This window comes from Chlorella variabilis (assembly GCF_000147415.1).
Source record: "Chlorella variabilis unplaced genomic scaffold CHLNCscaffold_21, whole genome shotgun sequence".
Lineage (NCBI taxonomy): Eukaryota > Viridiplantae > Chlorophyta > Trebouxiophyceae > Chlorellales > Chlorellaceae > Chlorella > Chlorella variabilis.
This window is the reverse complement of record NW_005435067.1, coordinates 913,475-938,355: the sequence shown is the minus strand read 5'-3', so window position 1 is coordinate 938,355 and position 24,881 is coordinate 913,475. Positions and strand designations below refer to the sequence as shown.

The following is a 24,881-nucleotide window of genomic DNA, read 5'->3' as shown; positions in this document are numbered from 1 at the left end:
CCACTGCCGCCCGCGCCCCGCCCCATCTGGGCGCTTGCGCGCCCCATCCCCCCTCGATGGGGCCCGCCCACACCGGGGCCTCCCCCCTCCCGCCCACTGCTTTCTCAACGGCCCCGAGCCGGGGCTGCCCTCATTGCATACATAGTGCGCCTTTCCCTGCTTTTCTAGTGACCTAGCGTTCCGCACTGCCGTTTGGCCAGCCCATGCTCCCGTACCGTTGCGTTTCTCCCCAATGCGCCATGCCACTTTGCCAGTCATACACACGTTTCGATGCGTGCCCTGTCAGCTGCTTGCGTTGCATGTCGCCTTGCTCCACCCCTGTTTTATTGCTTTCTCTGCTTTCGCCCGGTTCCCGTCCCGTTTCGGCGGGGAGTCTATGTTGCAAGCTAGTTCTTGCTTTACCAGACTTTAAGCCCACACAAGCAAGCACGCGCAGCACTTTAAGGAACTTCGCCTGGGCGGTCTCCGCCACCAGCACCACAGCCGACACAGCCACTACCGCCAGGTCGAGCTGCAAGCAACAGCAGTGGGAAACAGGATCCGGGCCTCTGCCGACCTTGTAGGCTGCCTCAGCCCCACAGCACCTTGTTAGTGTTGAATTGAATGAATGGCCGGAAGCCAAAAACCACGACTTTTAACGCCGCCTCCAGGGCAAAGGTGACGGTTGTGGCGACATCAATCCAGTACAATACGATGGTTTTGTGAGCTTTTGGATCCATGTTGGCAGTCTCCATGGCCATCTGTGCGGGTCCAAGAGCCAAGTTTCTCGCCAAGGCTTGAACCATCCCCGGCAACCAGGCCTGCCCACCCTGTAAAGAAAACCCTCCTGGCGTTGCATCAATGAATTGGCACCTAGCCGTCACCAACCTCGATGCAGGACAGCAGGACGACCAGAACCAGGAAGTGGTCCACCAGTTGCATGGTCATGATTCGGTACAGGAAGCCACGCACCGGGTTATCCACCTGCAACTCGGCGCCAGCTATCGATCCAGTCCAACACAACTTGGATTTCAATACAATACACAAACGGAAAGCTCCCTTGCCTGAAAAATCCAGAGCAACACGCCTCGGAGGGGAGGGTAGTCCATGCGGCGGCTGCGGCGGCGTGCATGATTGGCCAGGCGGCTGAAGTGGCTGCTCACTGCAGCAGGAAACGCATGTCTTGGGATGTGGTCTGGGAGCCGGAAGCAAACATCTGGTGGGGAACACTTACACGATGAGTTCCCGCTAGCACCGCTGATGCCACTGAGCTGTGATGCATCGTCCAGCAGCTCTTTACCCAGCAGACGCTCCGCTGTGTTGAGCCGAAAACTACCGACTGGCAGCAAGCTATTGGAGGCTGCCTCATGCAAAGCACTTTTCAGGGTCAGCTTAGCATCGTAGCCATCTCCTCTGCTGCAACTACCACCGCTGCCAGGAGCAGGCGCAAGAGGGCTGTGCAGGTCAGAATCCCAGTCAATCTCCGGCACACCGACAAATCGAGTCTTTTGGGCTTGGTTGGGGCGCAAGGGATGGCCTGTGGGCCAGCTGCAGGGCCGGCGGCTGCTGGCTGCTCTTCCGGCTGCATGGGTGCCATGGCCAGGTCAAGGCTGTCTGGGACGGCAACGCTGCAGGCTTTCAGAGCACCGCCTGCTGCAGAGCCTAGCTCTGTCTGCTGGGGGCAAGCAGTGATCGATCCACAGTCAAAGCGCTGCACCATGCTCCTGACATGGCAAGGTATTGCGGGCAAGGGGCTCTCATCTTTCCGGGGATGCTGCTGCCGCTGGATTTGCTGCTGCTGTGCAGCAGCATCTGAAAGCCAGCCATCAACTGCATCTTTGCCTATGTTTGCGGCTGCCTTGATCAACTCTTCCTGCTCAGTTGTGGCGGGTGGAGGAGCTGTCAGCCGACTGCCGGCAACTGTTGGGTCCAAGTGTGCCTCATCGGCTGCCACCTTATCACCGGGTGTAGGGCTGCTCTTCACCAACCCTCCACCCTTGAGAAACATAGCAGCAGACAGGACATCAGCTGCTTGTCTGGCTTCTGCATCACTGAGCAGAGGGGGCGCATCATTATCCGCGTGCTGCGGCAATGGGGTGAGGTGGCATGATATCGGCTTGCTGCCGGCTTGCTCTGGGTCAGACTGCCACTGCCGCGGCCGGCAACAGCAGCAGCTACAGAGGGAAAGCAGCTTCTGGTGCAGGCTAACCAGCGTCCTGGACAGGCTTCCTACACGGCAGTCAGGCATAACGCATCCGCATCAGGCATCACCAGCTACTCGAGTGCATGTTGCCAGGAGGATGCTCACCACCAGTGGTGCCTGCGACTCAGTCGTAAGATTGCTCGAATGCAGAGAGGGTGATCGCCAAGAAGAGCGTGAGGATGATCCACTTGCCCACGGTCACCCGCGAAACGAAGAACAGCACAGACGGCCAGCCTGTAGTGGAAAGTGGTGTTGCAGGAAATCCCAAGTGTTCCATGCTATAAAGTACGGTATGGAATTGCTTTCTGCCAAGGTCTGCAATGCCCACCTGCCGCTGCCTGCGTCTCCATCATCAAATCGGGCCAATCTTCGAGTGTGAGCGTCTGAAAGACCAGAATGAACGCATTCACGATACCCAGGAAGCTAGGCTGCCGCGTCTGTGACTGGCCTGCCTGCTGGCCAAACACGTGAAGCCCGATCAGCCCAAACACAAAGATGAATAGTGTCTGCAGGGGTCAGCAAAGGCCCAGGTGATCACCCTGCACGGCGTGCAAACGGCCAACCAGCTCCTGCACCTACCATGAGCGATGCCACGGCACAGAACTGCCCCATGGAGCCCATCATCACTTCAGAGATGACCCTGAGGCCGTCCAGGAAGCGAAGGACCTGCACATGAAAAACAGTCGACGCATGAAGAATTGGCTCAGGCTGCACACATGCACGCCCAAAATCACCTGATTTAATGCCTCACCTTGAGGATTCTTAGCACGCGGAAAGATCTTAGGACACGCAGCGTGCGGAAGGATCGCATGGCGTTGCCGTTGGCACCCATCTGCAGCATGGACGAGGCGTCAGGCCGTCAGGCAAAGTAGCATGCTGGCAGGCATTTGCATGCCGCGCCATTGCGCACCGTCAGTGCCAGCTCCAGCAGCCCCACCACCACAAGCAGCAAGCCAAACACGTTGGATGCATTTGACAGGAAGCCCCAAGCGCCCAGGCCCAGGATTTGGAGCGCAATCTCGAGCGCAAATAGCCCCGTCAGAACATTGGAGGCCAGATCCAGCGCCTGGGCATAGCCAGGGCTCGTGTCTGCAGCCAGGAGGACACTCACCGAGGCAAAGGTGTCTACAAGGGACAGCACGACGATGATGGCATCAAACCAGTTCATGCCATCCGCGAAGAAACCCGCCAGTCCGTAACCAAGCAGCTTGACAGCGCACTCGACAGTAAACAAGCCCGTGAACACCATGGATGCAGTGTCCAGCCGCTGCTTTTCCTCTAGCGACATACCTACGGCCCATCGCGCTGGGGCCAGGCCCCTTTAACAGTGGCAACCAGCAGCAGCAGCCAGCAGGAGAAACTTGGCAGGTGCGCAGTGATCAATGCCAATTCGCACCTGCTCTGGCCATCGCCAGCAACACTGTGTTAACCAGAACAGCAGCCATAGATGTGCATGTGAACGCCGGATGGTCCACCATCTGCAGCCAATAGCCTCCCTTAGCACCAAGACCAAGCGGCCGTCCCTATTGCTGCCGAGGTCACTCCGCGCGCACCTGGCGCACATGCCACCGAAACTCAAACCCATAGTTTGCAACCATGCTACAAAAGCTAGGCGGCACACGTCGTTCTGCAGCTAGGCCACTGCCTGCTGATGGCCCCTGCAAAACAAAGCAGGAGACGGGCTGCAGGTCGGCACAGCACAGGAGCGCACAGGTAGGGTACAGGCTTGGGGCTTGCATGCGGTCATGCACCTGCAGGTGGTCGGGAATTCTGGCACTGGTGGCTCGCGACGAGCGCTGAGACATGCGCTCCTCAAAGGCGTTGCGCCGTGTGGCCATGTGCTGCTGGGTGCGTGCCCGTACCGCCTGCCATGCCAGCATCAGGGTGCTGCATGGCTTGGCATGACTAGTCACGACCTTAGATAAGAGCGACGTGGCCGCCGCCAACTGAAACTTCAGTACTGCCAGGAAAAGATTTACCTGCATCGGTTCAGGACAGGCAGAGAAGTTGCCTGTCAGCGGGCAGGCGGGGTGCACGTTTTCTCAATCCTGTCCTGCGTCATGCGCCTCACCACAAAGTAGCACTGCAGCAAGATGTACAAGATGTAAAAGACCAAGGAAAAGGGGCCTGCACGATCCATCACCATGTACAGCTGAGTAGACCAGCCGGTCAGGGTCGCCACTTGGAACAGGGACAGCAGAGACAGCCCAACATTCCCAAAGCCGGCAGTTTTGAGCGGCGGGTGCAAGGGATGTTCCTGTAGCAGACGGTGTTGCGGGGGCAAACTCTCATAGGGATCCCAAAACCTGTTCCTTGTTGCCTGCGCCAACAGCAACGCACGCCTGCGTACCATGCAGGTCATGTTGGCAGGGCAAATGCGGGAACCACAGCCCCAGATCTCGCTCCCGGCAGCCGCCTCGGGCATTTCGCCAGTGTTTTCATCCATGCACGAGTAGTAGGCGACATCCAGGAACAGCACTGCAGGCGGGATGGCAAGCAAGCAGTCGCTAGTGGCAGCAACCTAGCATGCTGAATCTTGCCTCCACGGCCGAATCTTGCCTCCAGTCCCCCGACCTCACCAGTCGCCGCAATGGCAAAGAGTAGCATGAAGAAGTAGAGCAGGGCAATTAGGCTCCCAAGCATGGGGACTGCCTGCACCGATGCAGCCTAGCACACACGTTCAGGCTAGGCAGCCGGTGCTGCTTGCCACAATCGCCATTGCCTGCCAAAGCGTCAAAGAGCTTCCCAGCGCACCTCCAGGAAGCAGACCACGATGGAGCGCAGCGACTCGAAGCGGGTGATGGTGCGCAGCGGGCGCAGCGCCCTCAGCGCCCGCAAGGCGCGGATGGCAGAGGCACTAGACGCGGAGCTGCTGCTGGATGAGGACGCACTGTCTGGGATGAAGGCGGTGTAGCCAGCCAGCACCATGCAAAAGTCAAAAACATTCCATGGCCCCCTGCAAGATAATAGGGGCATCAAACATGAAAGGGAAGCCACAGGAGGAGGGAAGCCAGCAGGTGTTGTCCATTCCAAGGCAGTAACCACCTGAGGTACTCGATAAGACCACCTGCTGCAACAACCATGAGGACCATCTCGAGAGTGAAAAGAATGTTGACAGCAACATCTACAGCAGCAGTGCTGTGCACGTGATCTTTTCTCAGAGTCAACATTTTGGGAACAATACCGATGGAGTAAGGGCAGCAGCAGTGACGTATGGCTCGGCCAGCAGCGCGCCAGCAGGGAGTAGGGGCAGCAGCAAAACGGCTCACCCACATCCTCCAAAATCCTGTTCCACCGGCTGTCAGCCTCCAGAGAGGGGCGGTACAACGCCAGCGCTGAGAGGAGGCGCAACAAAGGGAAGGCAAGCTGGCACTCACAAAGGGGGGTTGGGGGCGTTGCAATGCCAGTGATTGCGCCAAAATGAGGCGCTGCGCCCAGGTGAATTGCTCGCCTCACCTAGACAATTCAGCAGGATGACAGACATGACAAGCGCCTGGAAGTCAGGGTGGGCCGTGAGATGCTCTGCTGCGTGCCGTACTCTGGGCCACCATGCTGTCCAGCCATGAGCTGGTGGCCGCTGCCCCTCGGAAGTATCCAGCCTCAGACCATCTGCAGACCCTGCAGCATTCTGTTGGGCTAAAGGTGCGACAACAGCTGCCGACAGCGGCCGCCTTGCGCTGCTGCTGGCAGGCGTTGTGAGGCCGGAACCACTGTCTCCTCCCCTTCCAGTGCGCGGTGTTAGGAAGCTCTTCAGCCGCTGCACCGCCCGTGGCACGTCCACCTTGTCCCCAGCCACGCGCCGTTTCAACCTCTCCAGAAGTTCCTCGTCCTGTGCCCGCCGTTGCAGCTCCATCCGCCGCTCCTGCAACCCAAGCCAGCAAAGAGCGCCGGCAGCAAACGTCTCTGTTCAAGAAAGCTGCTCAGTGACTCAACTGAGTTACACAGCTCACATGAGCAGATGTGTGGGCAAGCCTGTTACCACCAGCCAGTCTGCGCTTCTAAAGGCTGAGCTCCAAGCACAAACTCCGAATGCAATTGTCAGCTGCAGGTCATCCTCGCCCCAAAACACCTCCAACTCCTGCAGCTGCTCCTGCTGCTCCATCGGCCGTCGCTGCTTCAGCCGCTCGTACAACGAATCGGTGGGCATATCGGGGCGAGTAGAGCACCTGTTGGTGTTGGGGGCGGTCAAGGACTGGCCTTGACGAGGCGACGAGTGGATGCAGGTGGCTGGCAGGCAGGCGAATCCTTGTTGCCGGCCCTCACATCTGCCTGCTCCGGCGTCTGGCTGCAGGTGAAGGCTGGGCGGCTGTCCAAGACCTCCCCCTCCTCCTGCAAGCCAGCTGTCTCTGTAGCCCTCCCTTGTTGGCAAGGCAGGCTGTTGAGCGGCGGCCTGCACCGGTGACTCGCTCTGCAGGACTGCGCTGCCTGGCGGATCTGATGCTCGCCAACCCGTGCCAGGTCGCGCTGCAGAAAATCCGGTAACGGCAGCGAAGATGACATCCACGGCCTTGCGACTGCATTCCACTGCTGCAGCTGTTGCCGAAGCCACAGGGGCGTGCGCTGGGGCAGGTGGGCACACAGGCGGGACGGCGGGAAGGCTGTCGAGTGCCGGGCTGGCTTGCGCGGGTCCGGCATGCACAGGGGCACCATCTTCCTGCATGTAATTGCAGAAGCCGGTCACCACCAAGGCGACGAGAGTTAAGGCGCTGCGGCAAGACTGGCATCAGCCGGCGATGGTCAGCAGTTGAGCTTGCTTGCCGGGCACGAAAGAGGCTCGGGCGCCACACGCGTTGCATTGCGTTGCGACCGCCCCGCTTTCAAGCTGCGACCTAGCTTGACGGCCGCAGGGGAGTAGGCTGCCGCGCTCGGTCCAGCCATTCGCGGCTGACCGCCGCGTGAGCTGGTGGCCAGTTCCAGTTGGCGGGAGAGCTTCAAATTGTGGGCTCTGAGGGAGGACGGCAGGCTCCAAGGCCGATAAACAGACTTTTCACCTGGCGCTGACGTGGCTCAGCAGGCACTTCACAGGACTGTAGGGCGCGACCTTTGTTCATCTTGCTTTCTTCCAAAGCAATGGCATTGAAATGAATCAAAGTTCTGGGCATAAAAAATGGGGGATGTTTTTGCCACAGTGGTGGCGGGCACACGGCAAGATTTAAAAAAACACTGGTAATACTGGGCTGGGAGTTAACTCGAAAAGAAATACGGCGGCAGAGCTGAACGTGGACTTGGGAAAGAGAGGCAGGCGCTCCCTCGAGCAGGCGCTCCCACAAGTTGTGAGCAAGTCGAGAAAGATCGGCACCGTGAGGCACCCAATTATTTCCTTCAGGCAAGGGTATGCACAAGGGGCACGCGGGGTAGGGCGGTGACACTGACGGTGTGTGGCTTGGAAAAGTCCGCATGAAGGAAGGAGTGCAAGTAGGGAGAGAGATGGGAACGGAGGGCAAGTAGGGTACTAGAGGTGGGGATAGGTTTAACCGTGCATGCAATAGAATCGAAGTGTGGATTAGACAGGTTCGAAGCGGGTGGAAATTGGTAATTTTGTTTGAGCCATTGTGAAATACCCAACTGGGATGGCATGCAAGCAACCAGGCGCAGAGGGCACGCTCACACTGAGACTGCCGCGTCACGGCAGCGATCCAGCTTGGTGTGCAGCGCCACCCGTTACCACATCATTGCCGGGTTGGCCGGCGGCAACAGCGGCCAGTCGTGTTGTGCAGGCAGCACCTGCTGCCCCGCTGCCGCAGCCAGCATGGCAGCAGCGGCAGCAGCATCCATGCCGCCGCTCTGCGTCCTGCTGCCATTGACCAGGCCGCTGCTGCTGCTGTGGTTGGTTTGCACCATGACGTGAAGAATTTTGTCGCCTGCCCGCATGCCGTTCATGGCCTGCCGGGCACGCTCTGCGGCGCTGGAATCGGCGTAGTTCACAAACCTGCAGCAGGGCGGCGCAGTAAATAAAAAGGTCGATGCCATTAGGCATCAAGCGTTCCTGACATAAGGCATCAAGCGTTCCTGACATAAGGCATCAAGCGACATGAAAAGCAGTAGCTGAGCATGCCATACATTTCCGATCCCGATTATGATCTCACCCTGTGCCATTGCACAACCCGCTGGCCTCATCAATGAGAATGCGCAGGCCGGCAACGGCGCCATAGCGTGAAAAGTTCTCGAACACCCACAGCCGGTCAGCATTGCCTGGCATCCCTGCAGCATGTGTGCCAGCGAGGGCCATGACCAGGCAGCACGCATGAATTGCCGCACCAACATGGCCAGGTGCAAACCCTGTCGGCTGCTGAGCAGCCGGGGTGCATACAGCGCAGCTGCCCACCTTTAATGCAGATGCTGGACAGCACTTGCGGCTGGTAGGACTGCGGCACAAGAGGCGCAGGCGGTAGCTGCGTCCGGAGGGCCGCTGCCTGCTGGAGGCCAGCCATGCCGCTACCGAGGCTTAGCGCCGACAGTGCCTGCTGCAGTTGGTCGGGCGCCAGTGCCACGCCGTTCATGCCAGGCTGCAAGCTGCCGTTTACGCCTACGCGCTGCATGCTCTTCGCTTCCCGCCTGCTCAACCGTGCCGCCTTTTCTGCTGCCGACTCGGCAAACCGCACAATCAGTGACTGCACGGCCCCTGGCGGCGTGCTGTTGTTGAGTGCGGCAATCGCTCGGTCGGCTGCCTCCAGAGATGCCATGCGCACCAGTGCGCTGGCGCCTCGGAACTGGTCTGTGGGGCAGGGCGACAGGGGCAGCAAGACAGGTGGGCTGCTCAGCGAGCATGGTGCGGGATAGCCTGCCTGGCATCCTACTTAGTCCCATCAACTCTAAACACTTCCTCGCTGCGTGCACCTGAGAATGGCGCATCAGCTGGGGCGCGAGCGGCGCAAGCCCACCTAGGCAGGGGAACAGCTTGACATCCAGCACCGCGCCGTGGGTCTCAAATAGCTGCTGCACTTCTTGGACTCCATAGCTGGCTGGCAGATGCTTCACGTAACAGCTGTCCGAGGGTGTCAGCCCCGATGGGGCCGGCATGGTTGGCGGGCCTGCAACACTCGGCGAGGCAGGAGCCGTCGGTTAGGCGCAGTACATGCCCCGTATTGCTGCAATGACGTGGCCAGCTCACTGCCAGCCCACCACAACGACCAGTGGAGTGCACTCAGTGCACTCGTGGCCCAGCCGCTATTGGCCCCCCCTTGAGTTGCGGTGCTGCGTACTGTCAAAATCAAGCATGCGCAGGCCAGGGGAGGGTTCAAGTGCCCTGCTGGCTGCTGGGTATGTGAGGCCAGCAGTAGGCACCTCAAGATTGACTGCACTTCACCGCCGGCCAAACGATAGTTGGCCGGCGCTGGGAGCTGCTGAAACAGTTGGCAGCGGCGTAGAACCATGCCTGGGCAGCGGCACGACTGCCCTCGCACCTGCGTCGGCATCTGCAAACTTGACTTGCAGCGTGTGGCCAAGCACTGACGTGCCATCCAGGGTGCTGATGGCTGCCTGTGCCTCCCCCACGCTGCCATATCGCACAAACCCATATCTGCAGCGGTGGTAGCGGCAGCAAAGGAGGGGCGGTGAAGGCACCTAGCCAGCCAGTACAACCATACCCCACTGGCAGCCCGGTGGCTTTGCGGCATGATGGATGCAGGCCTGTCGGCAGCTTGCATGGGTCCAGGTTCAGGAATACCTCCAGCAGCGGCACTCACCCGAGGCTATGCTTGGTGACCGAGTGCCGTACAAGCCGAAGGCTGGTCAGGACGCCAAACTGCCCAAACACCGCCGTGATTTCGTTCTCGCCCCATTGCAGTGGCAAGCCCCTGCAGGCACCACCTGGGTTGCTGGTGGGCCCTCGGCCAGGCAGACGGGCTGGCGGCGCGGCGAGGGGAGCCAGGGGAGTAGGCACGGGGGGAGCTGCGGCGGGCGGAGCGGGAAGCAGGCAGCCACTCGAACTGGGAGCGCGCAGGCCGGTACGCTACCTCACAAACACGTTGGGATGCCCTCCAGAGGCGCTCAGGCCCGAGCCCAGCGAGTGCAGGTGCCCGCCAGTCGATGAAGAGCCGGCGGCTGCCAGTGACTCGTGGGGCGACCCCTCGGTCGGGGATGAGGTGCCCGAGCGGCCACCCGATCCCCCAGGCGTTATGGATGCCAACATGGTGGCGTCCAGCCGCTGCAAGCGCTGCCACAGGGGGATGGTGCAATAGGCGCCAGTACAGCAGGGAGCCAGGCCGCCTCCCAGGGTGCAGAAAGGCCCAGATTGTGCTGGGAGCTTGGAAGCGGGAGCCGGGCAGGGAACCGAAAGCCGCTGGGAAGGACGCAGCGGGGGACGGGCAGGCGGCGAGTGGGGGGCCGTATCGCTCTCAACGTGCAACACCTCCACGGCTGCAGTTTGGAATGAGAGCCGCAAAAATACGATTACCGGAGGTCATGACCTGCTGGCATCGCTGGCACCTGCGTGGCCCCACGGCGTCAGGAGCCATTGTGGGAGAGCAAGAGATAGAGGCTCATCAAAGCAGGGCTGCAGCGCATCACGCCCCTGACACCAGGCAAAGTGGACGGAATTCCTGTTGGGTACACAGTAGCGTCCACCGCACGGAAGTGGCAGCGGCAGGGCCAGAAACACTCAGCCCCCACGAGTGTTTGCCCGCAGGCATGCCATGCCAGTTGCTAGGAAGCTAGCGGCGGAGCGGAGGCGGGGCGGCGGGCACGTCGGCCGGTACGCTTGCTCGTCAGGATTGCATTGCCCTGCAGGCACCCTCCGAAATGCACACCTGTGCCGCACGATCAATGGAGCCGGGGGAAGCAGCCAGGCGACCCGCAGCGGCGGTTGAGCGTGCCATGCCACACGGGTGGGCAAGGGCCAGCTCTCACTCCGCACATGGAAGAGGTGCAGCGCTGACACGCCTTTGCAATCCATTCCTCAGCTGCTTTTCCATTCCCCCAAAACCCCAAAACAGCACAACTGCGCGTTACATTCTGCTGCACTTGATTCTTGTTGGGAGGTGCGGGGATGGCATCGTTTCTAGATCGTGTCGGTGTTTTTTTCTGCTGTGCCGGTCCCACCCGCCCCATGTTGCACACATGGCGGGTGGCCACAGAAACAAACACAACAGCTTAGTGGGCATGCAACACGCACAGAGAATGGCAAGCAGGAGGCTGCATGAAATTAGCTGCTGGTGGCGCAGCAAGCGCGCAGCTGTGTCCCAGCTGGGTTGCGTCGCAGCATGCACATTGGCTGCACTGCCTGCTGCTGCTGGATGGCCGCTCTGTTTGCCACCAACTGTAGTGGGCCGTACCGGGATGTCAGTTTGTGAACGCGAGTAACTATTTAGCAGCTGACCTCCGGCCCCCGCTGCTCAGCACTGACGACTCCAGCTGAGCAGCTGCATAGCCGCAGCCACCTGGAGCTGGACACGGAAGAACAGGGTTTCCTCAAAACTCTGTGTAGGCTGGGGAGGACCCTTCCCTAGATTGACCCCCCGTTCTCTCTCCACAGCTGCAGTGGCGGCGGCAGCAGCTGCGGCGTGCGGCGCAGGCGGCCAAGAGGCGGCGGCCAAGAGACGGCGGCTGATCCATCCAGGCTGGTGACCTGCACCTATGTCCTCGTTTTACACGCGGGACCCTGGGCTTGAATGATTGAAACCCTCGTGTCTCTGCTACTGCCGAAGTAAAAATCACGCGTCCCGCGGTATTCTCTTCTTCTTCTCCTTCCATGGTGGCCTCAGGAGTGCCCTGCGCTTCTGCTTCCCGGCGTCCACGCCAATCAACCCTGACTGGCACCTCCGCACCTCCTCATGCTGCCTGCTGTTGGTGGAGTGAGATTGCGAGGCGATCAGAGCGGGTCAAAAGGCTGCGCTGCGCCGGCCATTGGCGGCTGGCGGTTGCCGTCGCCGTACAACACTCCGCCACCGCCGCCCGCCCGTCCCTGCGGCGTGGAGCTGTGGCTGGTATCGAGCAGAGCAGAACTGCGGCTACCCCTCCACCGTTTCGAGGGGGTGCAGCGCTGCCCGGGTCTTTGGCAGATCAGGCAGTGACACAGCAGGTGGCAACTAGCAACTGCGACCTGCACCGGGGGCACACCTTGCACTGACCTCATCAGTTCCTAGGAGTACCACAGCTCTACTCATACAATGTCACGGTTGCTGTTGTGCAGGCTGTGGCAGCGGTCCTTTCCTCCCTTGTCTCCCGCGTGCTCCCCAGCTGGCAGCTACTGGTAGATGAAGCGGTAGGCGCTGTTTGCGCTGCTGCTGTCGTGTTCCACCTGCGGGCCGGCACTGAAAACAAGGTACCCCTCAGCAGCGGCATGGCCTTGTGCATGCTGCATGATATCAGTGGGCGCTGGATCATCATGCGCAATGTGTCTGGCTGCCCCGCGTTTGACGAGGAACACGTGCTTAGCTTCTGCTCGGTAACCATCCTGCACTCTCCTTGTGCAGGCGGACCGCATCTGCCGCATTGTGGAGCCGAGTCAGCACCTGTTCAAGGTTCCACCCGCAGTGGTTCTCGCCATTGGGGCCGCAGCACCACTTCTTCAATTCCTTGGCAGCCTGCTACCAGGATCAGGCGCATGGCCAGGCTTGACCGCACCAGCTGCCACCTCCATCGCTGCTGTTGCCGCACCAGGCGGGGCCAGCAGCTGGAGCAGCAGTGCAGCTGGAGCAGGGTGGGCTGACCGCGCTGGCAACAGCAGCAGCAGCAGCAGCAGCAGTGGGGCCGGCGCGGCAAGATTTCTGGCCACGCAGTCCCCAACTGTGCCTGCGTTGAGCATGGCTACGGTGGCGGCCAGCAGCCGCAGTGAAGCCGCCTTCAGCAGTCTTGGCAACGGCGGCTTTGCTGGGGTATGGATCAAGGATCATCAAGAAAGCGACTCGGCCAGCTATGGCCGCGCCTGCGACCTGATGGGACTGAGCGGGCTTCAGAAGACTACTGCAATGCAGCTCATCGAAGGAGTGGAGATTGAGCAGCGTGGCTCGCGGGTGGCGGTGCAGTTCCTTACAAGTCAGCCTGGCTGGTTGAGGTGGTGTTCAGGCAGGGGTGGTGCCACCCCTGCCAGCAGCCTTGATGCGCGCATGTCCAGGCCTTCCCTTGCTTCCTTTGGCACCTGCCCGCGCATACCTGGCCCCGCCTGCAGTGGTGCCCTTCTTCAAGGTGACCGAGACGTACACCTTAGGCGGGGTGGTCACCATGGCACGGCGCGACTTGCGGCGCGGAAGCCAGCAAGCTTGCGCGGCAGCGTCCCCCGGCGGCAGCCTTGATGTGCAGATCACGTGGGCGGCTCCCAATGCGGGCACCATCAAGGAGCAGTATCGCCTTGTGGGCAGAGACACGCTCGAGTGTCAGTCCACTGTGGAAGTTGCGGCGGGCAGCGTTACCACCCGCACTGTGTACCGCAGGAGCGCCGGGTGGCGGCCAAGATTTCAATGGAATATGGTGATGCGCGGCAGCACCGGGTGACTAGAGGCGGCAACGGCAGCGGCGGCGGGAGCACTGTCATCAAGACCCATGATCACATGTCACACGCTTCAACCTCAGCACCCGGCGGTAGGGCGCCATGTCATTACAGCGCGATGGCTTCAATGCATCTCAGCCAAGGCTGAGTGGAGTCCAGCCAGCGCATCTTCGCCACATTCCTAGAAGCACACGCCGCTGTAATCCGCCTTGGGGGGGGGGGCTGGCCATCCGACACCCAACTTGAGTTTGAACGAAGGGGCCGCAGAGCCCCTCGGCCCTCAGTGCACTTTGGCACGTCCTTGTAGGCGGTTGCGGAGGCCGGCCCTCTCGGTCAGCCTGCCGAAGCGCCCTCGGGGCTCCCGTAGCCAGGCACGCTTTGCAGGCAGGCAGAGCCAGGCGGGAATCCTGTGTGGGAGGGACTTGCTGCAGCGGCGGAGCACACACCCCATGAAGCGAGTCACCCACCTCTGTGCCACCGCCTCTGCGCCGCCGCCGACCAGCCGATAAGAACACTGTGTTTACCATTGTCCTCATTGTGCAGAGCAATTGCTGAGGTGCACAGCCCGATAAGCAGCAGCAGCAGCAGGGCTGGCAGCAGGACCAGCGGGATTGGCAGCATGCCGCCCAGCGGCGGCAGCGCCGACAAGGCCTCCAAGGTCAAACACCTGCTAGCGAGCTACTATGACATGGATGACGGTGCAGAGGCTGTGTCACTGCATGACACGCCCAGGTGGGCATGGGGCGTCCTGTTGGAGCCTGCATGGGCTTGGTGTGGAGGCTGCAAGCATGTTGTTGCCCGGCCGCTCATTCGGTGCTTGCTCTTGCACATGCCGGCCTCCTTCTGCCCATGTCCTCTACCATCATCACGCTCTCGCAGGCCCTCTCCGGTGCCGTCGCCGGCAGCACGTGCTCTGGGTCCCCAGCTGGCCAGCGCCTCGTCCAGTGGCAACCTCGACTCGGCCGCCTTGAATGCCTCATACTTTGACCCTGATGCCTACCTCAAGCGCATGCTGAAGGAGACGCGCCTGGCAGAGCTGACTGCCAAGCAGCGTGACATGGCAGCGGAGGTGGGCGGCCTGGACAGCGACATGCAGGTAGGCAGCGGGAAACTTGAGGCAGGGCGTGCCACCAGGGGGCCGGCCCAGGCGTGCTGGAAAGCGAGGGGGAAGGGGAGGTCGTGCAGCCGCTGGCAGTAGTAAGATGCAGTCGTTGACGCCGTCCTTACAAGGGAGCTTCACATGCAAAAAGCAGCCTTTTACATAATGTATCAAGCAGAATTTTGGATGCACAGTTCCAATAACCAATTGGGATCATATGCAAAACAACACAACAAACTTTCAGTTCTTCATCTCGTCTTGCCTTGATTTGCCTTGATTGTTGTTCTTGCGCGCGCCCCCCTTGCCGTTGTTTTGCCCTTATCCTCATCGCCCCTCTGGATCCACTGCGCACCCTCAGCGGCAGCTCCTCAGCATGCAGTCGTCGCAGCCGGCCAGGCAGAAGCGCCGGTGGTCATGGCGGAGCGCACGCGGTCGTCCTTGCCCTCGCTGCTGCTGCAGCTGCTGGTGCCTGCTCGCCTGCTAGGGGCTTCCGTGACTGCACAGGCGCTGCTTTGCGCGAGTGGGACCCTAGAGGTCCCACAGCTCACGCCGCCTTGACCTGAAGAGCACAGCAAGAGAGAGGGGCCTTGGGCGCATGGAGCAGCCTTGGTGTTTTTTTCACTTTCCTTTCCTTCCACCTCACTCCGTGCCACAGATGCTGGTCTACGAAAACTACAACAAGTTCATCACCGCCACCGACACCATCAAGCTCATGAGCGCGAGCATGGAGGGCATGGACGATCGCATGACGCAGCTTAAGGCGCTCATAGGTACGTGATCCTGGCTGTCTGCAGGGTGGACAGCAACGGTTCAGAGCACGTGCACTGACACGCACCTGCTGCTGCATGCCGTGGCCCATCTTTGCCGTCATCCTACACTTCCCTTTTGGTGCAGATGGTGTCGTAACCACCAGCAACTCAGTCAATGGTAAGCTGGAGCGCCGGCAGGGGGAGATTGAGGAGCTCAATGCGGTCCGCATCTTGCTGCACAAGCTGCAAGGCGTGTTTGACCTGCCCCGCAAGCTGCGCGCCGCCATCGAGCGCCAGGCGTTTGAGGTGGCAGCTGATGCCTATGCTGACGCCGCGCCATTGCTGAGGAAGTATGGACACAAGGTAATGGCCAATGGATCAGCCGGTCTTTCGGGAGCGGGAAAGGAAACCTGGCGAACTGGCAGCACTGTTGCCGAGCCTGGTTTTGCCCAACAGACACCTGCATCTGGCTCAGCTTTGTGGTTGGTTGCCGTGTCTTCCACAACAGGGAGCTTTCAAGCGTGTGGCAGGCGAGGTGGAGGCTTGCGCGCGGGAATTGGCAGGCATCCTGCGTCGTCGTCTGCTGGCGGCACCCGACCAGGCGGCGGAGTGCATACAAATGATTGCCAAGCTGGGGGAGCCCACTGAAAGCCTGCAGGCACGCACTGCCGCTTGCAGAGCCCTTTTCACCTTTATCTCTCTTGGGCTCGCCTAGCACATGAGTTGTCGGCGCCGCTGCTCCTGCCATTCAGCCTAGTTACCTGCTTGCCACCTGCACTTATGCGTTTGCTGCAGGAGGACTTCCTGGAGTGCAAGCGGCAGCGGCTTGAAGGGTTACTGGCAGCGGCCGGGCTGATGCTGAAGATGCTGGCAGTGGACAAGGGCCTTTTGAACCCCACAGGTTTGAGCTGCTGCCTGGGGTCGGTCCTGTTGACAGTGCTGCATTGGCTGGAAAAGTGCTTAACGCTATTGCTATACGGCCGCTTGGCTGCAGAGCTGGGTGTTGTGGACGAGGGCCTGCGCCAGCGCATGCATGCCATGTTTCCAGCTGCGGCTCCGCCACAAGAGGGGGCCACCATGGACAGCGGCGCACCCGCATCATCAGCACCCCCTCGTAGCAATGGCCCGCTACCCAGCCTGCATGCCGTGGTGGTGCAGCTGGACAGCAAGTTCATCACCGAGATCACCCACACCGCAGCACTGTTTGCAGAGCTGTTTCCGCCAGGTGGACGCAAGCGTTTAGTCAAGGTGAACTGCTTCTCGCCGCATGCAGCTCACCAGTTGATGGCAGAGATTGTCATCAGGGGACGAGCGTGGGAGTGTCGCGCCATTAGTTTAGCAGCCAACTTCATGCCAGCCTACTGCCGCTGTTCCTGCATGCCCCTGACCGCCCCCATTGTCTGTTGTCATTTGCAGATGTGCCGCGAGTGCTTTGCACGATATCTGAAGCTCACACGCCGTGCGCTGTCCGATGCATCGGCAATCGCAGCCACCACCGCTGCCGGCATCACCGCTGCGGGACAGCCAATACAGCTGCTGGGTGACTTGCTGGCAAGGGCAGTGCAGGCGGCATCGGTGGATGCGGGATATGCGGCTGCCGGGGCCATAGGAGGAGAGGACACCATCGCTGCAGGTGAGCACGGCTCGGGGTGCCGCAGCTCAGGCGTTGCTTTACAGTGGCCTGGGGCGAGTTCTGCTTGATGCCCTCCCAGCCAACTTATTCACCGCATTGCATACAGACTGGGGTGCCGCGGGCCTGCTGGAGGGGCTGTATGTGGTGAAGACCGACCTCGTGCGCCTGGACAGCCTGCTGCCTGAGCTGTCTCCGCGCGACCGCGGGAGCGAGCTGGTGGAGCACACCGTGCGGCAGCATGTCTCGCTCTGTTTTGCGGCCCTGGAGCGCCGCCTCCTTGGTACTGCCGATGCGCTACGCGGTGCACTGGCAGAGCCGGCGGCAGCGCGGAATGGGGAGGCCAAGCAGGGTCTGCTGTTGCAAGGGCTGGCAGTGTTGCAGGCAATGATGGTGCAGGGACTGGAGCGACTTCTGCGCAGGTGAGCTGGCAGGCTTCTTGTTTGCCTATCCTGAGCTTCCCCTGCCCCATCCTACCTGGCGCCGTGCCCATGCCTGCAGCCTGAAGGAGTATGAGCGGCAGAAGTGGGTGCTGGCTGGGTGGGGCGAGGTGTTTGTGAATTCGGTGCACGGCCAGGTGTCCAACCTCTTCCTCAGCATGTGCCAGCAGCTGCTCATGGAGGCCCAGGTGGCGGCACCCGGCAGCCTGAACTCCGCGGGGGTTAGCAGCGTGCGCAGCACCGTGGAGTCGGCAGCGCCCTTTGCGGCAGTGCAGCGCCGCGGCACATTGCCGTCCCCGAATGGGAGCAGCAGCATGGCTGCTAGTGGTGAAGAAGCCAGCACAGACGCCTGCAGCCGTGATGGCACAGTGTCCGCACCGCCGCCCCCAGCACTGCTGCTGCTGCTGTGCAAGCTGTGCAGCTGTGCAGAGCAGCAGGCTGTGGGTTCGGCGCTAGTGCTGCTGCAGCAGCTGTACCCCGAGCGCCTGCTGTCAGGTGGCGACGAGCTGCCTGCCTTCCTTCCCTCCGAGCTGGGCCGCCAGCTGGCAGCGGCGGCAGCTGCTCTGCTGCAGGGCTATACTCAGGCGCATGGCGTTGCGCTGGTGGCGGCGGTAGAGAGCAGCACACAGGCCATGGACTGGGTGAACCATAAGGAGCCCCGTGCTGCACGCCCAGTATGCAATGCCATATTGGACAAGGTGGCAGGTGGGTGCGGTCGGCAGCGGACTTGATGACAAAGGGCCAAAGCAGATGGGGTGCTGGATTTTCATCTGAGCAGCGTGCTTTTTGCTGGTTGCTTTATGCTGAACTGCTTGCTGGTTGACCCCGTCCCCTACCTGCGTCTCATTTCCTGCTCATTGCAGAGGTGGGTGTGGAGGTGTCCTACCTGGTGGACGGCGGTATCTCTGGCTCCACCAGCAGCGCACCTGGCGCCCGGCTCTCGCGCACACACTCGCGTGCCGCCAGCGCCAGCAGTGCTGCCTCCTGGGACAGCGCCGCCATGTCGCATTCGCGCACCAGCAGTCGCGTGGGCGGACTGGACATGCAAGGGGTGTACATGGAAGCCTCGGTGTCACATATGCTGAACGCAGGGCGGGACAGGTGAGAGGGTGGCGATGGCCGGTGCAACGACTGCTTACATGATGGCTGGCACCTTGAGTGCAGCTGGAGAGCACAGTGTGATGTTGACGTGGTGCTGACCACATGTGCGGCGCATGTTTTCCACGCAGGGGTGGCTATGTGGGCGGGCTGGAGCTAACACAGCCCAGCATCTCCGCGGCGCTGCTGGCGCTGGCGCTGCGCGCTCTTGTGGACACGCTGCGGCGCCAGACACTGGGTCGCGCTGCCTTCCAGCAGGTGCAGCTGGATGTGCACTACATGCGGCCCGAGGTGAGCTGCTGTTGATCGCCTGGCTTTGGTTGTTGTCGAGGGTTGCAGCATCTGCCAGGCTTCTGTCTTTGGCGCGCGGCGTCGCGCCGCTCTCCTGGCTGCATCCTGCCATGCTGGCTCCCTTCTCTCCTGCATGCAGCTCCAGCGCATGGTGTCGGGCAGCGCCAATGGCCCCGCAGTGATGCAGCTGCTGGACGAACTGATGGCAGTGGCAATGGAGCGGTGCAGGGAACCCCTGCTCCTGGAGGGCTCCGTGCTGGACCGAATTTTGACAGGCAGCCGTCAGGGCAGGCAGCAGCAGCAGCAAGTATCGCTCCTGTAGGTCGATTGTGTAACATGCCTAGTCACAGGCATGTTACTGTTGCCAGGGTGAGCGGGGGAGAGAAGGGTGACTGACTGAGATTACAGAGAACCGGGCCCGGGAGGGGTGAGAGGGGTGAGCAGCTGGCAGAAAGTGCATGGGTTGCAGAAATCGGCGGCAAAATTCAACGCGAGTTCGCCAGCTGGCTGCATGATAGCCACGCCCTCTCATCCATTGTGCGCTGTTTTGCCCTGCCTATTGCCGTGTTGCACAAGCGTCCAAGAGAGAGAGGGGAGCGCAACAATCTGAGTTCGCATGGAGAGGACAGCCGAGTTTTTTTGGCGCTGACGGAGGCGTGGCAATGCCCCAGCTGCAGAGAACCAGCAGCGCGGGCAGCGACAGCACGGCCACCAGCTTCTCGGGTGTGTTTTGCCGGTCAGCCACCAAGTGGGCTGTTTGAAGTGCACCCCACCCCCGTAAAGGGCGATTGACGGTCCTTTCCCTTATGAACCCTGTCCGGCTGCAGCAGGGAGCGGGGGCTCTCGGCCTGCGTCGGCCAGCGGCTCGGCCAGCGGCTCGGCCAGCGGCGACGGCACGCCCGACGTTGCGGCCACGGAGCTGCAGGGCAACTCGCTGCGGAGCTCCCTGCAGGTAGGCGCCGGCGGAGGGGCGGAAGGCGTGGGGCCGACGCCAATCTAAAACCTGGTGATGACCAGTGTCAGTGATTGCTTCTGGTGAAGTATCCTGGCGAAATGTGGCTATGGGGCTGGCAAAGGGCGAGGCCAGGCCGCACACACAAGCAGCGCGCCGCATCACCGCGGCGGCGCCCGAGTAGCGCAGGCCTGTAACCCTAAACCCCAGGCCTGTAACAGTAGCCGGCCAGCTAGGCAACAGTGCCAGAAGCTAAAATGTCGCTAGCTCCTGAGCCGACCTTTTTCTGGAAACAGGCGGCGGGGGCTGTAAGGCGGTGGGGACGCGCTGGCAGCGCAAGCCGCCGTCGCCCTGAACATTCCGTCTTGTTGCTGCTGCAGGACGCTGTGTTCGGCGTGCTATTCACTTTGTCTAAAGAAATGTATAGCGAAGGATGGAAGTATGTAACGATAACAATGGTTAGTGGTTGCATTTTGTTTTATTTCGAAAAGTTTATTATATATATATATGTATAATAAATCTTTGCGCACAAAAAAACAACTTTTTATGCACAATTGCACTGCAGGTAATTGACTACTTGCAGCTTGCAGTATTCTTCATAGGCACCAAGTGCGGTTTGAGCGAAATCATAACAGAAAATGCTATCTTCCTTCTCACACTGGCCATCCTGCCTCTGCAGCTTCCCTTGGGCCCTGAGTTTTTAAGCGTGGTTTTGGAAATGGCTCAGCTGGATCTGCTTTACCAACAGTGAGCCGGAGTTGCGCTGCCCGCGACAGGCCGAGTGGGACCGAGAGGTTGCGGCTTTCAAGCCCCATTTTGCGCTGGCATCTTATCCTTTGACATCTTATGCTGACTTTGCCTGCGGTGTTCCCACCTGTGTACGGGCTTGGTAATGGCAGCTACGTCTTCTACCAGGTGCAAAGTAAAAAAACAAAATAGGCACTTTCAGCTGGAATGCCGCTGAGGCTGGTCCCTCCGCCCTGCAGATTGTGTTTATCAGTTTGACCATCATCCTGGTGGCATCCTTTGGGCTGTGCGTGTTTGTGGGCCACAACTTCAAGACTGGAAGCTTCCCATGGGTGAGAGAGCCAAGGGGTTGGTGGCGGCGGAGTTGGGTCGCAGAGCTTACATGCGTACCTCCATGCCGCAGCTGTGGCCCATCAAGCTCCTCAAGGTATTCGTGTCCTTCTTCTTTGAACTGTTCTACGTCTCCTCACTCGGCATTTTTTGCGTGGCGCTGGACTGCACCTACTACCGAGCGGGGCCCAAGCACAACGAGGTGGGAGCATTTCAAGCACCAGCTTATGCATCGGCTGGTGTTTGATACAGTATCTGGTTTTTGATCATTTTTAAATTATTTTTGATCATTTTTAATCATGCAGAAATTCCCTGACGTCCAGTTCTTCGCCATGCCACACTTGGCCGCCGTGGTGGTGTCCATTGCTACCTCCATGTCGGCAATGGCAATGGCATTTGCCTTGGCTGTGGCCAACAGCGAGCTCAACCCGCTCAAGCAGGAGGTGGCAGGCCAAGCGCACCACAGGTGGGCTGGCGGGGGTGGTGCTGGAGCAAAGTCGACGAAATCAGAGCACTTCCCCGAGGACGAGCTGCCCTGTGCAGGTCGGCTGTAAAGCGGTTTGCCCTGATCTCCACAATAACCCTGCTGAATGAAATCTTCCCAAGTGAGTGACAGCGCAGGCGCTCAATCAGGCTTGCACCGCCCTCCTGAACGAGCGCTGTGGTTCGCAGGTTATACAAAGCTCCAAGGCACCATTTGCCTGATTATCACGTTCTATCTCTGCTACAACTGTGAGAGGGCTTGCTGCGCTTGCTTTGACTGCTCTGCTGCTCGAGTGCTGCCCCCCCCACAAAAGCTGCCTGCCTCGATTGCAGACATCCGCTACGTGCCGTTCCGGACAGCCTGGGTGAACGCCCTGCAGGCCAGTTTTTTTGCTTCCCTGAGCTGGGCTTCCCTGGTGATTGTTCTGAATGCCTATCTGTATCCCAAGCAGACTGTTCAAATTTTCACGATCCTCTTGTGGGCCGGTGAGCTTGGAATGCTGCCGAAGCCATAGCAACATCAACTGCATGCTGCGCCTCCACTCTGCACGTACCACTCGCTGCTGGCGCAGGCGTGCTGCCCACCGTCGTTGTGGCGTGGTCCCTGGTCTACTACCGACTGCGCTGGGTGCACCATGTGGCACTGCGGTACCGGGCCTCACTGGCCACCAAACAGCCTGTCGTCCACCGTTTTTTTGACGAGCTCGAGGTCGAGGCAAGTAAAGCCAGCACCTGGGTGCTGCCTCTGTAGTGGCATGCTTCAGGTCTTGAATGCTTGACCCACTTACAGGATGCCCACCCCCAATGCCTGCTGTGCCAATGCGCAGGTGGTAGCGCGCTGCGGCCGCATCACAGACCACTGGGGCAGCCAAATCCCCGAGTGGATTGACACGGCAGAGGCAATCATCAAGGCAGGGCTTGAGCAGGTGGGCAAGGGCAGGGGCATGAAGGGGTCTGTCTGGAAAACAGCATTTTGCTGCAACCCCTCCTCCCTTCATTATTTTTCTCCGTGAGACCCTCGAATGGACCTCCCTGCCCCGCAGTTCCCGGACAGCGCCTTCCTCCATATCCTCTACTCCTCCTTCCTAATCGAGGCACGCAAGCAGCATCAGGTGGGTGTTTGATGTTGCGTCAGGCACAGTTGCACATATATGCGTTCCCCATGTGCATATACTGCCAAGTGCAGTCAGCTGTCCTTCACTGGCAGTGGACTTGCTCGTCTTGTCCCCAGCTGACCGCACCCGCCATCTTGCCTGACGCACAGCATGCCATGGGTGTGATGGAACTGGCTCGCAAGATGGATCCTGGCCTGGGCGAGTGCTTCATGCTGTTTGTACGTGATCGCGAGCAGAAGCAGCGGCAGGGGGCAGGCGGCTGCGATGACTCCTACGACCTGCTGTCGTATGTCGAGTTCCAGGTGAGTTTGCAGATGGTTGTGGCTGCTGCCGTGCTGGGAGGGGGAGTTGTTGGCCTGTTCGACAGGAAAAGCGGTGGATGGTGACAGCTGCGGCCATGCCCCCTGCCGTCACATGCCATCAGAATAGCTACCGAGCGATCCTGGACTCACATACTGGTGCACTCAAGGCCATTCGCAACTTCTGGCGGCAATTGTGCAGACGCGACGTCAAGTTTGCCGGTGAGCTTTGTTCTCTGCGTCCAGCCCGCCTTTCGAGGCTGGAACACCTATAAGCTGCTGCCGCCTATCTCCCTGCAGACCTCACTCGCGCCTTCCTCGCTATGGATGTCGCCGAAAAGCGGGCTGAGCTGACATACAGGGCGGTGCGTGGCGGTGTGCAGGGAAGCTGGGAATGGCCGCCACTTCCTGCCCCTGACCGGGTGCGCTTCTGTGTCTGACGAATCCCTTTCTCAGTTGTGCACCAGGTGCTGGACAAGTACCCCTCTTCAAGCAAGCTCATGCGTGCGTATGGCCGCTTTTTGGAGGTGTGCATGGGGACGAGCGTGGAGATGCCATGGATTGTCCTGCAATGCCATGTACCAGGTTGCTGTCGACACCCTGCACCCGCATGCTGGCTGCAGGATGTGCGGTCCAATCCGTGGGCGGCACAACGCTACTTTGCAGAGGCGGAATGTTTGGAGGCGGAGTCTATCGAGACAGCAGCAGACACCGGGGAGAGGCGAGTCTTGCCTTCATGTTTATTGCGTTAGCAGCGGTGAAGCAGGCCCGCGCTGTTTTGTGCTGCCAACCGCACCCAGGCCACTGGGCCACAATAGCATGCATACCGCCAACTTGCCCTTCTACGCCCTGTGCAGTGGCCAAGGCGCCCAGGACAACCGCTCGCTCAACCAGATGGTGGACGATTCGGCAGAGGCCATTGTTGTGACCAATGAAAACGGGATCATTATCTTTTCAAACAAACTTGCGGCAGACATGTAAGTCTCGGTAATGTTTACAGGTGGTTTATTGTGTGCTGACAGCGACGCTGCTACCATGGATGTTCTTGCTCTTGGCAGGTTTGGATGGAGTATCAGTGAGATGCAGGGCAGGAACGTGTCGATGCTGATGGGGCCACCAGCAGCTGCGCACCACAACCAGCTGAGTTTGCTGTGTGCCTGGAGCAGGTGCCGGTTGCCATGTGCAGTTGCTCACAAACATGCATCTTCCTGGCCGCAGATTTATTCAAAAGCACAAGCGTACAGGTGAGGGTGCCGCCCTACGCCCACCAGCAGCAAGAACTACTCTGCTCTTAATCGCCATTCCTCCCTCTGCTGCTTCCTGACAGGACAGTGCACTGTAATGAACAGAACGCGGCAGGTTTTGGCTGTGCACAACGAGGTGGGTGGCCATGGCATTGAGGGAGGCAGCCAGTTGCTTCTGACACCAGGGCTGTCAGAAGCACGACCCCCTGACCTGCAGCTGGTGGATCACCTAGATGCGTCCCTTCATGCAGGGCCACAGCTTCCATGTCACGCTGTCACTGAAGGAAGTAAAGCAGGGGGACAGCAAGGCCTACATGGGGATCTTCAAGCCGTTGGCACAGGAAGTGCACGAGGCCTGCGTGTGGGTGGGCTCCGCAGGCCAAGTGGTTGGAATGGGCAAGGGGTTTTCTGACGTGGTGAGCGCGGCTGGGCGGTGATCAATGCTGCGAATGAAAGCCATCATATGCCAGCTGCCCGTGTATTGGCTGCACCACGTCAGCACCTCAATTTGGCTGCGCCACGACTGCTGCAGTTTGGATGGACTGCCAGCGACCTGGTGGGTCAGCTGTGTGGCACGATAGGTGCTGACGGCGGAGTCGCCACCACAGTATCAACAGTTGTTGACATGCTGAAACAAGTAAGTGCTGCACTGCTGCTGCTGCAGATGGAATTTTCCGGATTCTGTGGGCATCTGTGCTTCAGCAACCGCTGCATTGTGCCCTGCCCCCCCCCCCCCCCCCCCCCCCCCCCCCCCCGTGCAGTGGGAGTACAACGCCGAGGACGTGGGCAAGACGGTG

The 24,881-nt window shown here is 60.2% G+C and overlaps 6 protein-coding genes across 6 annotated transcripts; 3 read left to right on the top strand and 3 right to left on the bottom strand.

Annotated features, from left to right (window-relative positions):
- Positions 1–3,305: 3,305 nt before the first annotated feature.
- CHLNCDRAFT_13973 (hypothetical protein) lies at positions 3,306–3,663 on the bottom strand (the record flags this gene model as incomplete). The annotated part of the gene is made up of 2 exons (XM_005844677.1): positions 3,306–3,472; positions 3,579–3,663. Coding segments are annotated over 2 exons (252 nt in total), but the record flags the coding sequence as incomplete, so codon positions are not given.
- Positions 3,664–3,720: 57 nt separating this feature from the next.
- On the bottom strand, positions 3,721–6,329 carry CHLNCDRAFT_138742 (hypothetical protein; the record flags this gene model as incomplete). Its single annotated transcript, XM_005844676.1, has 11 exons — positions 3,721–3,735; positions 3,934–4,047; positions 4,254–4,439; positions 4,533–4,660; positions 4,762–4,834; positions 4,937–5,138; positions 5,228–5,306; positions 5,452–5,517; positions 5,639–5,675; positions 5,964–6,044; positions 6,207–6,329. 11 exons carry the CDS (start codon positions 6,327–6,329, stop codon positions 3,721–3,723), a joined length of 1,104 nt encoding a protein of 367 aa, XP_005844738.1.
- A 1,935-nt stretch (positions 6,330–8,264) lies between these two features.
- CHLNCDRAFT_26531 (hypothetical protein) lies at positions 8,265–9,974 on the bottom strand (the record flags this gene model as incomplete). Its single annotated transcript, XM_005844675.1, has 3 exons — positions 8,265–8,383; positions 9,553–9,701; positions 9,868–9,974. Coding segments are annotated over 3 exons (375 nt in total), but the record flags the coding sequence as incomplete, so codon positions are not given.
- Positions 9,975–12,924: 2,950 nt separating this feature from the next.
- Positions 12,925–13,612, top strand: CHLNCDRAFT_138740 (hypothetical protein; the record flags this gene model as incomplete). Its single annotated transcript, XM_005844757.1, has 2 exons — positions 12,925–13,156; positions 13,290–13,612. 2 exons carry the CDS (start codon positions 12,925–12,927, stop codon positions 13,610–13,612), a joined length of 555 nt encoding a protein of 184 aa, XP_005844819.1.
- A 614-nt stretch (positions 13,613–14,226) lies between these two features.
- CHLNCDRAFT_138739 (hypothetical protein) lies at positions 14,227–19,236 on the top strand (the record flags this gene model as incomplete). Its single annotated transcript, XM_005844756.1, has 12 exons — positions 14,227–14,339; positions 14,487–14,703; positions 15,362–15,476; positions 15,601–15,818; positions 16,251–16,356; positions 16,450–16,703; positions 16,872–17,088; positions 17,195–17,507; positions 17,587–18,230; positions 18,389–18,626; positions 18,755–18,914; positions 19,054–19,236. The coding sequence occupies 12 exons, from the start codon at positions 14,227–14,229 to the stop codon at positions 19,234–19,236; spliced, it is 2,778 nt and encodes a 925-aa protein (XP_005844818.1).
- A 340-nt stretch (positions 19,237–19,576) lies between these two features.
- Positions 19,577–23,821, top strand: CHLNCDRAFT_138738 (hypothetical protein; the record flags this gene model as incomplete). The annotated part of the gene is made up of 16 exons (XM_005844755.1): positions 19,577–19,637; positions 19,742–19,866; positions 20,853–20,945; positions 21,017–21,145; positions 21,249–21,409; positions 21,487–21,548; positions 21,760–21,912; positions 21,999–22,135; positions 22,254–22,352; positions 22,470–22,538; positions 22,658–22,843; positions 22,966–23,062; positions 23,141–23,205; positions 23,308–23,367; positions 23,464–23,528; positions 23,698–23,821. The coding sequence occupies 16 exons, from the start codon at positions 19,577–19,579 to the stop codon at positions 23,819–23,821; spliced, it is 1,686 nt and encodes a 561-aa protein (XP_005844817.1).
- Positions 23,822–24,881: the final 1,060 nt, after the last annotated feature.